At 43.1% G+C, this 14,987-nt stretch overlaps 1 protein-coding gene across 7 annotated transcripts; it reads right to left on the bottom strand.

Moving 5' to 3' along the window:
- Positions 1–179: 179 nt before the first annotated feature.
- ERICH5 (glutamate rich 5) lies at positions 180–13,284 on the bottom strand. 7 transcript variants are annotated; one of them, XR_010348724.1, is made up of 6 exons: positions 9,740–13,283; positions 9,231–9,629; positions 7,177–7,293; positions 5,374–5,505; positions 4,120–4,249; positions 180–3,875 (listed from the first exon to the last, which is right to left on the bottom strand). XR_010348724.1 is itself a non-coding variant. In XM_064392621.1 (5 exons), exons 1-4 carry the CDS (start codon positions 9,804–9,806, stop codon positions 4,194–4,196), a joined length of 639 nt encoding a protein of 212 aa, XP_064248691.1. In that variant the 5' UTR covers positions 9,807–13,283; the 3' UTR covers positions 180–3,875; positions 4,159–4,193. The 7 variants fall into 7 exon arrangements, 4 of the variants coding, with proteins under 4 accessions (XP_064248691.1, XP_064248683.1, XP_064248704.1 ...); XR_010348730.1 differs by having other exon boundaries at positions 4,159–4,249; XR_010348720.1 differs by lacking the exon at positions 5,374–5,505 and having other exon boundaries at positions 9,740–13,278.
- Between the last annotated feature and the right edge of the window lie 1,703 nt (positions 13,285–14,987).

The following is a 14,987-nucleotide window of genomic DNA, read 5'->3' as shown; positions in this document are numbered from 1 at the left end:
ATATATATGTAGTAGTAAAACATGTAGGTTTTGGACTATATATTTAAATCAAAGCCATTCAAGACATTTTCTTGATATGTATCCTTCTGCTACAGGAAGTCTAGAATAACTGAAATAAACTCTCTTATTTATAGCTCTAACATAGTCGTTTTCAAAATAAAAAATCAGCCTTCCACAGAGAAGTGTAAAACATTTGTTTTATTTAATCAGAGTTACATTATTTGAGTCTATTCTTTAAAACAGAAAGGCCAACACCCACGATTCTCCAATATGAAAAGCCTATCTCCTAGGTCATGATTTGCAAACAACTAAGTACATAGACATTTAACAAATCCAGTTTTAAACAGGTATGTTAAAAATGTTTTTTTTTTCTTTGCTAGACTGAGCTGCATGCAAAATACCAAGTTGCAATTCATCTTGTGGCATCCTGATTTCAGCATTTAAAATCTGTTTCTATCACATGTAACTAAAAAACCACAGCAAAACATCTCTTTCTGTGAAAGTAAAGCAATGTATAAAGTACTGAAATGTGTATGTTCTACCAGGTGTTTCTTTTAGCAAAACTCTTCTTTAAATTATTATATTCTCTACAGATTAAACAATGCAAAAAATAAATTTCAGTACCTAGTTTTAATGAAACTAGGTGTTCTCTTAAACCACATAAACTGCCCCAATCTTCTTCTACCAGCACTTGCTCTTGCTGCAGTGTTTACCTACAAGCAGTTCCTCACTGAGTGAAAGAGCCAACCCCCAGCCAGATGGGCAGGGATCTTCTGGCACCCTACAGAGTGTGTAAGTGTCTGCACAGAGCTGACAGGGTGCAAATTTAACTCTTCTAGGGCTGTGGTTATTGGTAATTAGAAAAAAAAATTTCTAACAGAACTTTCTTGTTAGCTTGGAAATTAAGTCTGTTCTTTCAAGTGCACTGCCCGGCACTCCCTTCTGTGAGGGATGGTTACTTCTACCTTGGATGAAGTTGAGGGCTGAAGATTGTTTAGCTTTTGATAAAATGCAAAACAATCATCAAAAATGCTTGACCATATTTAAAAAAAAAAAAAAAGATGATACGGTCTGGAGGTGTATCCTATAAATACAAATATTCCAGCATATCCTCCTTTTCCCAGCCTTTCACAGGAGAAAACTCTTTGACAGACCAATTAAATTTGCATAGTGGGGATGTCTTATTTCTCAGAACAGGAGTGTTCAGCATATTTCTAGCAAGCATATTTTGATAATTTAGGTGATTTAACTTTTCATGTTTAACATAGATAGTATCAAGCATATTTCCTCTTTGGGAAAGGAAAAAGAGAATTCGCCTGTTGTGATTATAGACTATGTAAGGATGAAGAGGATTGAGAAAGACTGTTACTCTTTAGTTACTGCCTGGTTTATATTCCTCTTGTTTTCATCTGCACTGCTTAATGGCCTGAAGAAGCTGAACAGTGAGGAAGAACATACATAGTTAACTCTCTTCCTTGTTACAACAGTGGTAGAAAGAGTGACTCCGAGGTGGGCAGGTCATTTTGATTCCCTTGTAGCTTCACATTTTATTTCCAAGTGCAGTCTCCTCTGTTGCTATGAATACTGCTGATCTCTGTCACAGAGCTCTTAAAAAAAGTTTAATGCTTGCCAGACTGCAGTTCATGATCTTGCCAGTAGCAGCCTGTCTCTGCCGATTTAATCTCCTGTGTTTTGGAGTGGGGCTGTGCTGGCACCTGTGCTGGTGGCGGAACTGAATTCCCAGCTCACAGGAAGAAATCAGGCATGAGATGCAGCTGAAGATGGAAGTTCTTGGGGCATCCTGGAACACGGCTGTACACCCAGCCCAGTTCCATGTCACTGTGGGGTGTTCTCCTTCTGTTCAGTACCTGTTCTCCCACTCCTCAGCTCTTGAAAGTGCATGCTGTTGTTTTTCATGGCTTCTTTTCATGGAATGGTTTGAGTATGTGGATAAAAACTTTGACTACTTCTGTTTGAATTTTTGATGCTCACTTTAATGACAACAGATTTTTTAATAGAACTAGAAGCTCGTTTTACCTTCTCTATTACAGAAGGCTAGAAAAACTAAAAAATAAAGTGACAACCATCTAGCAAAATTCCCTAAAAAAAAATGGTATGCATTTGGGTCTTAAAAGTTTGTGTTTGTGTTGTTGCCTACAGGAAGCTGACATTAAATGAAACTGACAAGTTCATAAGAATGTTGCTCAGCAGAAAACCTTGGATTTAATGATACAGCCAAGAGCTATCAGCTTATACAAAAGGTTAATAGGCCAAGGGTATCAATTTGATTATTTCATACAGACCAGAGTCAGCTGGAGTCAGACATGTACATGCAGTATGAAATTATCTCTTAGAGGGGATTTGTATAATTTGCTGGTGACAGGTAGGATTTTTGTTAAGTCCTATTATACAATAAAGCTAATAAAAGGGCAATACTGTGCTTGCCATTTTTAGGTAACTGATCTTTTCTCCATTTCCTACATTCTTATGCCAGATATTTTGTAAACACAATCCCCAGCAATGTATTGTATGGAGTCTCTTTGCACAGGACAGAGCCTCAAGCTGTGCCAGCAGAGGTTCAGGCTGAGCATCAGGAGGAATTTCTTCATATAAAAGGGTTGTCAAACATTGAATGGACTGCCCAGGGAGGTGGTGGAGTCACCATCCCTGGATGAGAAATGACTGTACGTGGCACTTACTGCCATGGTCTCGTTGACAAGGTGGTCTTCAGTCAACATTTTGACTCAAGTAACTTAGAAGTGTTTTCCAACTGAATTGATTCTGTGATCCTGCAACATTCACCACCAGAAGAAATTTATATTCTTTATCTGAGCCAAAACACAAATCCTATCCAGGGCCTGTTTCACAGGAAATTTGTTTGAAAGTATTGCCATTTTCATCTCTGCAATTGATTTTGGAAAAGAACCCAGACAGTCCCTGATAGCATATTTCTCCAGGATATTATATTTCTCTGGGGATATTATATTTCCCCAGTACTCCAGGGGAATATAATAGATAACCTTTTCTTTGGGAACAGGCTTATATTTGTCTCTCAGGCAGGTTTGTATTTTCTCTCTTAGAAGTCCATTTTAGAAGCCACAAATGCATATGAGGAGAGCTACACAGCTAAAGACAGGTTATTGTTGGCCATGAATGTTAACACTGTGAAGTTATCTTCTAGGATTTATACAACTAAAACAACCCACTCAGTTAAAAATGCCCCCTGTATTGCACTACAATCCCTTCAATAAATTTGAGTTTAAAAATGGGGAGTGAGCAGCACACAGCTGGGTCCTGGACATTGCACTCTGTTATTTTCTATTTTCAGGAAAACTCCCCTCTGCACTTAGTTAGAGCTTGGTAAATTTCCTCTCCCAGTCCTCTACATGCACTACACTTCAGCAGCTGCCTACGCTGGTAGTCCAGGCACTCAGAGGAACTGCCTACATACAGTCATTGAAAAAGAAAAAAGCTACACTCTATTCTTCATGCTATACATTGGTGGTTGAAAGTTTGTACAATTTGAAGCCAGTTAATCTGAACCTGGGAAAAACTCCTAATTGAAAAAGGAATGATCATACTGCTGTTGAAAAATTATGCTGGTGTGTATAGAAGGCACTCTGTGGCAGGAAGATGAAAGTTTGGGTATTTCAAACACTTGAAGTCTTGGCAGCTTGACTTCAAAAAATCTGTATTATATAAAACTTTTTCTGATGCCTCCTATTTATGTGTCTGTAGCTTGTGGTTCAATCCATAAAAGCCTTTATATTTTCCCAACCCAATAAAATTTAAAAATATTCATGTGAACAGAAGAGCAGGCCAAAGAAGAGGACATTCATTGAGACATAACTTCTATTCCTTGTTATTAGCTGTCTCTGAAACACAAGGAAAAAATTAATTTAGCAATTAATTGAAGGTATAAAATGATATGCACTAAATCTGACAGGAACTCAAAGTGAAAGTTCCCTGGAAGTATCACAGGATGAAGGGGATATCTGCTCTTCTGCCAGATCTGTAGGAATGTTCTGTGTGGACCTAAAAGCAAGCACTGGTTCTGCTCCCTCTTCCCCCATCCCATTCACACCCAGTCACAGTTCCTGTCACAGACATTAACATCACCTCTGTGAGTCACTGCTACAGTCTCGAGCTCCTCCTCACCCTGCTGCCTTTTCTCTTAACAACTTTTGAAATCACTACATCCTTCCAGTCAGATTTGACACAGAGGCAGGCATTTCATGGACAGTGAATCCTAAGCAAGGACAAGAGACAAAGGGCACAAACTGAAGTACAGTGTAACTTTAAATACAAGATTTTTTTTTCTTTTTCTATAAGGACAGTTAAGTTGTGGGAATAGGCTGCCCACAGCTGATGGAGTCTCCACCCCTGGGGATTCAAAACCCAGCAGGACAACCTGTTCCTGCTTGAGCTCCAGAGGTATCTTTCTACCTCAGCTATTCCATGACAGAGTATAGCTGAGGAACTGTGTCCAGCCCCTGAAGCTACTGTTGGCCATCAGCAGCTGAGAAGCTCTGGGGCTCACTTGATAGCCAGAAGACATTGCCCAAGGGGGTGACTGGCTGAAATCACAGTGTCTGGCCATCCCAGCTCAAAGCACTCCTTTCCCAGCTAGGAGACTCAGCAAGGGTAGGGAACATGAGAACGTGGGACTTCCTCACACTGAGTTGTGGTGTTCCATAAGGGTGGGTAAGGAACACAGGAAAGGTGGGAAATTTTGCATGGGAATGAAGGTGACCAATGAAAGCCACCCAACTGCAGTGATTCTTTGTAACTAGGATTGTTAATATAACATGAAAAAAGCCAACTCCCTTTAATGGTTTCAAATTCAACACTCTTTGCATGTTACTGAGCATTGCCTTGTTCTTAGGTGGACATCAGCTACCTTTAGAGCCCTATTTTTTTTTAACTAGGATCAGCTTGTATCCTCTTAGTCATGCCCTCCTAGAGACAAAGCTGTGAATGTTTTTGATGTCTCTCAAAGTAAGAATTTTTCCATTCCCTTAAGCAGTCTTGCTTTCCTGCCCAGAATCTTGCTTTATTTCTCCAATATCCTTTCAAGATGGAAGAATTGCTCCCTTACACAACAGAATCCCAGGTTTAAATGGTCACTGTTCTGTTCTTAGCATTGTTTGCTCCTCTTGCCTGCAGCTGTTCTCTGAGCTGGGTCAGTGCATTCCCATCATCTGAAATGCATTACAGACAGAAGCAGGGCTGCTTTTCTGCTCCCTTACAAAACTGTTAGGAGAATACTGTCAAAGCAGGCAAATGCAGGAAAAATTTCAACAGAGCTGTAATCATCACTGGGTGAAATTTCTGGTAATGTTCAAGGCCTAGCTGGATGGAGCCCTGACCAACCTGATCTAATGGGTGGCATCCCTGCCCATGGCAGGAGGGTTGAAGCTAGGTGATCTTTAAGGTCCATTGAAACCCAAGCCTTTCCATGATTCTCTTACTCTTCAGGAGCAGGAAGATGTTCTTTGAGGTTTCCTAGAATCAAATTAAGTGCTTTGCTGAATTCACAGCACAGTGTTGATTCTTTGCAAAAGCATAGGAGCTTTTAAAAAAGACATTATTTTAAGACATTAAAAACAATTTGATTGATTAAACTTGTTTTTACTTCATAGACTAAACTATCTGGCATAAATTTAAAGATCCTGCAAAAGAACTGTTGTCAATGGCCAAGAACTGCTTGTCTTCATAGGCTAGCTTAAAAAGTAACAATCTGTAAAGATGAGCAACCGTCAAACATGAAAATTAAAGGGAGGTGAGCACTTATTTTTTTTTATCACTGCTGATCTAATTTTACTTGGGTAATCACAAGGTCATAAAGGCACATAAGCCTTGACCAAACTGCTTGACCACCACCCTACTTGTCTTACAGGCTGCAGTGCTTGTGCTGAAAACCATTTCCCTCAGCCCTCTGGCAGGAGCACAAGCAGCAGTGCAACACGCTGGCTTGCCCTAAGGCTGTGACACGTAGCACTGGGAAAGGACCAAAGACTGCTCACCCCAGGTGCAAGGGGCTCCTTTGGAAGTCATGAAAGACATTGGTGTGAGGTATCTGCCACCCTTTCTGCTGAAGATGTTCTCATCTGAATTACAGAAATACTCACCAGCCCAGAGAGATTCTGAGCATGACCAAGTACGCCAGTGATTAGGAGGGAGGGGAGAGGGAGAAGGTGGGGAGAGGGAGAAGGTGATTCCAGCTATTGCAGTAACATTTGCTGGGGGAAAGGGGGAGCTGCATTGCCTGCTCATCCTTTTCCACATTCCAGCAATACCATAGGGTAACCTGTGGTGGTGGAATCACCATCCCTGGAGGTGTTAAAAAAACTGTGGAAGCATCACTTAGGGACAAGCTTTAGTGATGGACCTGGCAGCGCTGAGCTAACAGGTGGACTCAATGATCTTTTCCAACCTAAATGATTCTGTGATTCTAATTCTGCCTTCTGGGCATGTGAACACCTTACATGACAGACTCAAGTGTGAGGTTCTTAGTAAATGTGGAGGAAGAAGAAGAAGAAATAACTTTTGTAGCAAGACTGTGGTGACAGAATTTTGACCATAATCTCAAAGTCTGCTAGAGGGATAATCTTATCCCCTTGAATTTTTATCTTCACTGGTGTGACAGTTTTCCAGAGGAACTTTATTTGGCCTGTGACTTTCCTTCCCACCATGTGACTGAATATGCTGTGTAATGTGCTTTCATCACAGCACCACAGTGCTGATTTCAGCTGATAAGGAGAACAAGGGGATCTAAAATGACTGGCATAGAATGGAAATCACAAAGCAGCATTAAGGCTTAGCTTACAAAGACAAGCCTGCAAATAATAATGAGCAGAGTCATGGCTTTAACAAAGGTTTTTTATTTTCCAAGACTGCATGTTACAGTCTACCATTTTTCCCAAAGAGGGAGAAGTTATCACTGATAAGGTTTGTGTATTATATAAAGATGACCCATGTAAAAAGCATGACTTCCAATTGGTTGCTTCCAAAAATGTCTTTTACTTAAAGTATTTTTGACTCTCTTGTGTAAAAATGCAGAAAGCAGCTGTATGCCTACAGGGGAATAATAAGATATGCCCAATAGGGACAGTACAGTCTTTGCTGTCTCTTAAACAATAACCCATGTGGTCCTTCCCTCCTCTGTCAACATACCTATCTCTGTCGCTGCTGCACTATCCACAGCTTCTCCTGTTTCTTCTTCTTTTGTTTCAGGCCCTTCACTTACTGTCTCACTGAGCAGCTCAGTTTCCACCTGTTCTCCCATCTCACCTGGGAATGGTAACCATGGAGATCAAATTAGGATCCACTAAAAAAAACACCAAATGCCCCAGCTCCTTTCTGTAAACCTGATTTTGCTTTGCAAGCTCTCCAATGCCCATTATCAAGGTACCCCCTGAATGAACCCAGAGAGAACAAACAGGAAAACAAATACTTCATCATCCAGCTATATGGTTGCCTCATGCCCATGAAGTTCTCCTAATGCTTTCACAAAATCCCCTTGATGCTGTATCCAAAGGAAATAATGAGTACTATTTCTACTCAAATTATTTTTTCCTGAATTTTATTTCATAGATGTGCAGTTTTATTTGCAATTGGAACAAAACAGAAATAGAAAACATGGTAACAGGCAAGTCTGGCTGAAACCTTGCTTTCCCAGGGAAGCTGCAGCCTAAGTAATTTCCTGCCATAGCTATGGAAGCACAAAGAGAAAGCAAAGTGTCATATGTACTATAGCATTAAAATAGAAAATCCCTTCTTCATCAGATGCCTCTGGGAAGAGAATGCACACAAGTTAAGGTATTCCTTCTATCTTGGAAATAATAGGAGCAAAATTTTTTTCCCCAAAAGCTTCATTCACTCACCCTGCACACATCACTTGGTGCTAGAAGCCCCACAACTCATCTTTAGACAGACAGACAACTGTAAACATGCTGTCACTGATGAGATGTGACAGCACAAGGTCCGGGGTGTGCTGCTCTGCCTCTGGCACTGCCCTAAGGCTTAGAAAAGGTGAATAATGAAATTGGAGTTTGCAGCTGGGCAGGATGTGTGCTTAACAGGTGAGCAACCTGTCATTTACTGCTTACATAAAACAAAACTTTATTCCAAAGGATAGATGATTATGTAGAAGACAAAATTCTTTCATGAAGAGACACGGGAAAGGACAAAGCAATCCAAGGATCATGCTCAGCTACAAAGGATGAGCAAAGAATGAGATCCATAGAGCCAGTTCAGAGACAAGCAGCACAAAGCCACAGGAGTGGTGGCAGTGTGTGTAACTGGCTCTGGACTTCACACGGATCAGTCTTCTGCATCTCACACTTCTTCAAGGCCAAAGTGGAGTGAGGATGGTTCCTTGCAGAGAAATACTCCTCACATGCTCCACCTGCTTATTCCCTGAAGAAGAGCTACCTCAGGAATGCATCTGATTCCTTACTGAGCTACTTTGTACCTTTTAGGAGAAATTTGATTCCTCCTGTGAAGTTTTCATCTTCTGCAAGTGCAGTCCACGTCCTCTGGGCACTAACCCAAGGAGGAGCATAGCCTGCAATTTCCAGGAAGGAGCACACCTCCTGCTAAAGGTCCCTCCACAGCACATGGAAACCCTGTCACCTCAGACACCACTGCTTCCTCTCCTTCATGCAGCCTCTCTCCCCACCCAGTCATCTCCAAGCATTGGTGCAAAGACAGCCCTGTGTCTCTCCACTACTACTTCTATTCTGCTTGTCTTGTAGCCAAGCTTCTAGGACACACTGGAGATGCTTTTCCTTCTACATCCAGCTTTATGTGTGCAAGGACAGTTGACACATAATTAATAATTAGTGATTTATAATTTAATATTTAGTACATGTGACTAAGTAATTGAGCCTTTGGGCTGTGTAAATATTAAGGAATGTGTCTGAGCTACCCAGAGACACAGTGTTTTAAATTACGGGTATGGTGGGACATTTTACCTGCTAAGAACATAAAGGACATGAAATGAAATAGCAGAGGTGGAAATGCTGATTAAATTTATTACAGCTTGGATTTGTAAATCCAAGGCCTCCCCAGCCACATTCTTCTATGCCTCACATCATACAGACTCCCTGGACCAAATTCTGACTCCAGAAGCTCATTTGAGACTCTTCGTAAAGCCAAAAGGACCCACACAGAAGTCTCTGGAGGCAAATTTTGCTCTCCTGAATTTATGAAAGCACAAATATTACCCTCAATGAGATGCTCCTCTTCAGTAATATGTACTTTCTCAACGGCTTCCAGTACAGAGCTGTCACTGCCCTCTACCAGCCCACTGTCCTCTGCTGGTCCTGGAGATGCCCCAGCATCTTCTCGTGGCGCTGGCGGTGAAGGCCCCCTGCTCTCCTCTCGCCACACAGAGGGCAGCTCAGAGCTCTCCTCCTCTCCTGCGGGCAGGGGCTCGGTGCCCTCTGGCTCCTCCCTTTCACTGACCGACTCGGCCTTGCCCTCCGCGCTCAGGACGGCGGCTGAAGCCTCCTCTCCCGGCAGCTGCTCAGAGGCAGCGCTCACACGCCCTGCTGGGTCCCGCTGTGTGTGCTCAGCCACAGTTCCATGGTCATCTGCAGTCACCGTGTTTGCACCTGAGGATGCTTTTAGTTACAGCAGGGCAAGGAAAGGAAAAAGAGAATTACAGATAATTGGTGAATGGGCACATAAGGTGGATGGCAACTAAACCCACAGTGAACCACACAAGCAGTACCTGACAAAGAGCTCCCTCCTGGCTGGGGAAAATACTCCTCACAGGTCTGCTGCACATATCCACACATATCCAGTAGAGATGATGCTGCTCTTATATTAAAATTAAGTTTTCATTTGATGCGTGTTATATGAAGAGAGCAGATTTTTTTGCAAGTCAGTGTTCTATTACATTTTCCCTTTTGAATCTGCAGTGTGCAGGTGGTTTGTTAACGATGGGACAGTGCAAGGAAGCACCTTTTCCTGCCCCAAACCAAGCACAGCATCAACGGGGGGAATGTGAGGGAGCTGCTGTCCTGGGCTGTGTGTGAGAAGTTCTGGTGGTACCTTCAGGTGGACTGAATAAAACCCCTGAGAACTCAGAGGATGAGCAGTGCTCACTTCTTAAAACAAAAACCACTTTGTCTTTTTCAGTACTAAACCACCATTCATACCATGATTTGTCTGATAAAAAATTCAACAACAGGAAGCCTAAACAAATTAAAACTTCCACTTCTTTCATCTTTCATCAACATATTGGCTAGTAAAGCAATGGGTTTTGGCAGAAAAAAATTTATTAATAAAGTACTGACAAAATTACTTTGACAGGTATTTAAGGATAAAAGCTGAAGACCCAAAATGAGCTATACCTACCTATCAGACTGACTTACTAACATTTTGATGAAATTCAGTTTGACAGGATCTTCTATTTAACCTTTTCCTAAAGAATGTCAGGATGAAACCCCTGGTAATTCAAGCATGAAATCTGTTTATATAATAATTACAAAACTGGAAAAACTGTATTTTCTGAGAAAATTATGATTGCAGTGTCACAGGCAGTAAGCAGAACCATATGATACTGTTCACAGATGAACACATCTATACATTTCATATAGACATAGATGAACAGGAGAAAAAGTAGTATACCCTACTCTTAAAACATTTGTTTCAATACTGCTGCCCTTAAAGTAAATTTACAGTTATTTTGAGACATTCAAACAAAACAGCTCTCCAGCAAGTGTCACCTCATCAGCATGTGCCTACAGACCCAGGGAAGGATGGCTAAGCCAGAAGAAGAGCAAGAACTGAGAATCTGGGCTGTTGGGACAGACAGAAGGCAATTTTGACTATGAGGCAGATAAAATCTCATTTGTCCCAGGAACTGTCAAACCACCCAAGTTCCAACCAACCCCTCCAAATCCACAATGAAAAGGCAATGTACAATGCAACTCCAACAACAGAAGGCAAACTCAGCTACGGGTCTCTGACAACACACCCCTCTCCCAGGGCAAGACCTCTGACAGCTGCCAGGGGCAGGGGAAAGGGCAGAGGGTCCCAGCCCACGGGGCTGAGTGTCAGCCTGTCAGTGGAATTGTCTGTCAACCTGCTCAAGCCCCTTTCCAATCTGTTTACACTCAGTCTCCACTATACCCAATGGGAATGAGGGTTGCAGCCCACTTACATCCCCTGTAAAACACATCTTGGCTGGTTTTAAGCCTGCTGCTGGTCATTTCATCAAGTGGCAGTTCTTGCATTATGAAAAACACCAGATATACTTCCTTGGTTGCTTTCTCTAGATCTCTATCACACCTTGTCTTCCAAGCACTCCTTTTCCTAAAATGAAGCTCAAGGTGAAACAGATACCAAAGCAGAATAACAGTGAGTAAATGTTAAACATAAGCTGCTCTAATCAGTGATTTAAAAAGCAATGTATGCTCATTCAATGTTTTCACATTTTTATTTTTTGTCCCTTTAGACACTTTCCATGCCTTCACCTTGCTCAGTGCCAGATGGACAGAGAGCATTTAAAGCCTGCAGACAGAAACAATGAGCCATGAAAATTAGCATGTTATATAGAGTTTTAATTCATGTTAGCAGTAGAAGAAACAATTCAAATGTATTGTTACTAAGAATCTTCTGCAGCTCCTATAAGCATCAGTCCTATAACTTCCAGCTAGCCCTCTCTACATCAAACTGTTTTATATAAATTGAATTATAAAATACTGCTATGCAACACAAGATCTGCACTGCTTGAAACCTTGGAAGCATTCCTGTGCTCTCATCTGAAATGCAAAGAATTCCCTAATATGGAAAAAATAAATCCTCTCAGTAATCTGTTCAATACCTTTATCCCCAAGAAAAATGAACATCATGTGGCAGTCAGCATTCCTAGGATTCCTTCTAGTTTGTTTTATTTTTAAATTTAAAATTTTTATTTTCCCTGCTGTAGACTCTTTCAGCTAGAGAAACAAAGAAAAACACAGTGAATGTATGTGGGCCATAGCTACAGTATTTTCTCTTTGCCTTCTTTCCTTTTGGAAAAGCCTCAAAGTTTTATGATTTACACATCAATGGAAGAAAATGAAGTACATTTTCCTCTATTAACTTACTTAGAGAAGTTGGGTTTTTTTCAAATTATCTTTTCTTTTTAAAGTAAGTTAGCAAATTGTTAACATATCTGGTTAGTAATTGCCAAATTAATGCAGATCTTTCAGCTGTAATTACAAACTGCATTTCATCCTCACCATGACATTAATGTAAGTATTTAGTACATTTCATGACCTGTCCTGCCATGAACATGCTTTTATACAGAATAACTAAATACTCAGCATAAATTAGTTCTTCTGTTTCTTTGAGCCCTTCCGTGCTCCTGTGCAGGTATCATTTAGTGGAGGATGGAAAGGCAGAGGAATTGGTACATTGACCAGGCGACTGAGACAGCAGGTACAGCATAAAGGGGTTTCTCCTGATACTCTCAGCAGATGTGTGCTGGCCCTGTGGTGGCACAGACACCTGCTCTCCCCTCTGCAATCACAAGCCACAGCACCACAAGACAGCACACAGAATATAAACCCATGCAAAAACCATGGATGCTGCAGGCAGAGTAACAACAACAGACCGTAAGTCAAGAATATAGGAAAGAAATGCAGTAAAATGAAATGCAAACAACTTTTTTGGATCTGCCTTTGAGATGGATCTTTCTGGAGAGGACAATTCCTGTAACTGCAGCGTTCAAGTTCTTACAGAAGAGTTTCCAAAACTTCCTTGGAGCAAAGAGCTAAATATGATGAATATGGAAACAAAGTTTAGTTTTAGTTCTACTGAATAGCAAGGATATTCTTATGGGACATCCTGCAAATATACCTTGCTCATAAAATTAGTCTGCTGTGACTTGAGCCAATTAAAGCCACAGGAACATTGCCGATGCTGCACACTATGTCGGGGTGGATTTTGTAAGAAAAAGGAAGGATAGTAGGATCAAATATTGCTAATTCATTATTCTTTAAAGAAGGAAAGAAAGGGCACTAGACTGGCAAAGTAGTACACAAAAAGACCAAGAGCAGGACGCATCTGGAAATTAAACAAACAAAAAAAAAAGCCAGCGGAGCGGAAGGGACTTAGGCATTCATGCACAAGTTGCACCACTTTCGAAGCCATCACTGACGGGGTGCAGCTCCCTCCACTGCGCGGGCAGGATTAAAAGCCGAGGCAAACCCGACGGGCTCCTGGCCCCGCGGGGTTTCTGCGGGACGCGCACCCGCGGCGCCTTCCCCGACACGGGACAGGACCGCCCTGAGAGCAGCGCGGCCCCGCACCCCAACGAGCTCTGCGGGTCCCCCCGCCCGGCTCCCCCGCCCGCTCACCCGGCAGCGGCGGCGGCTCCTGGGCCCGGCTGCGGGCGCTGCTGGAGCAGCCCATGGCGGGGCCGCCGGGCTCTGCAGCCGCTCCCGACGGCCGGCTCGGCTCGGAGCACGGCTCGGCTCGGAGCACGGCTCGGCTCGGCTCGGCTCGGCGCGGCCGCCGGCAGCACCGACCTGCGGGCCCGGGGGGGCGGCCCCGGCCACGGAGCCTCCCCCGCCGCTCGGGCCTGGCTCCTGCCCCGGGGCGGATTCCTGCGCTGTCCAGGGTGCCGCAAGGGGTGAGTGGCAGCCGGCGGGCAGGGGCTGCAGGTCCGTGTGCCCCGGAGTTTAACCCCGGGGTGCGCTCGCAAACCCCTCTAACAGGCTTTGAGCCACGATAGCATCGAGTAGAGGAGACCGCAGCGCGGGTGAAGAGTCCAGCTCTGGCAGCGGGATCAGACGGACTTGGAGGCCACGCCGATGTTTGGCGGTCCGTGAATGGAAAGCTGAGACTGGGGGTGTGGGGTGTCCGTAGGGAAGCCCAGACCGGAGCCGCGAGAGGAGCGGCAGGGCTGGGTTATGTGCACTGGCTGTGTGTGGCTGGGGCATCCCAGGGGTGTGCTCATACCCACACAGGAGCCGCAGCCCCGCTGCCAGCCCTGCCTGCACACAGGAACAGCTGCAGGATGCACCCGTGGGGCTGAGAGGGACAGACAGACCCCTGCGGTCTCAGCAAAAAGGAATCCCTGGTTTGCAGAGTCCTCTGGGTTCAGCAGCCACCTGCAACACCCTTAGCATCAGCCTGAAAGGTAAAATAATACTAATATTTTTATATTTGCATATAGGCAATCAACGGATGTCCAGGAATGCTGAGGTGGCCTAAAAACTTCCCAGAGTGTAAGAATGAAAAATCTTTGCCACACATTTGCTTGCATAAGCAGATAATGTATTTATTGCACCCAAGACATAACTTGATTATGTCAAATTTAGACTAATCATGTGTTCTTCTAAATGAACTTTTTAAATCCACCCAGAAATTTATTCAGACAAATCATATTGTATTCAGACATTTGTCCAGGGTTTGTGATGTTCCACAGCCAAGGTAGAGCAGTAGCAATAAATCTAATATTTTCTGCAACAGTTTCGGCTTCTTCAGTTTGAATTAATTTTCAGGATGCTTTTAAAAAACAACATTAAAAAATCCATTGTAGGCTCTATAGATTTCTATGTGGCTATATATAAGATTAATATGCAACACTAGACACTGAAATGCTGGTAACTTTACAATTAGCAAAACGTGTTGCTCTGTGACAACAAAAGCAGATGTGCAACAAAGGGCTTAGCAACTTAAAAATTAATTTCAGAAATATTTAACATTCATGCTGCTGATGTGAAATCCTGACTGCTGTGTGGCAGAGAGAATAGGGACAGGCGATCGGAAGATTTCGGGCTGTCACGGAAACCTGATAGGGCCTCCCTCACCTGACTCCCAGAGATAAGGGATAGCCGCAGGACAAGAGGCCAAGAATGTAACCCCTCCTAACACGGCCTCCGCCCAGTTTCCTTACTAACCATATAAGGCAAAAGTCAGACCCCAGAAGGTAGAAGGAGGACCAAGGGTATATATACCGAGGAGAAAACCAATAAAGTGCT

Source organism: Passer domesticus, chromosome 1 (genome assembly GCF_036417665.1).
Source record: "Passer domesticus isolate bPasDom1 chromosome 1, bPasDom1.hap1, whole genome shotgun sequence".
NCBI classification, from domain to species: domain Eukaryota; kingdom Metazoa; phylum Chordata; class Aves; order Passeriformes; family Passeridae; genus Passer; species Passer domesticus.
This window is presented reverse-complemented; position numbering and strand designations above follow the sequence as displayed.

Coding starts and splice junctions, on each gene's coding strand:
- ERICH5 (XM_064392606.1), bottom strand. CDS start 9,806: ATGTGTGGATATGTGCAGCAGACCTGTGAGGAGTATTTTCCCCAGCCA. Junction 7,294..9,230: donor AGAGGAGCATCTCATTGAGG/GTAATATTTGTG, acceptor TACCATTCCCAG/GTGAGATGGGAGAACAGGTG. Junction 7,078..7,176: donor TGCAGCAGCGACAGAGATAG/GTATGTTGACAG, acceptor ATTCCCCTGTAG/GCATACAGCTGCTTTCTGCA.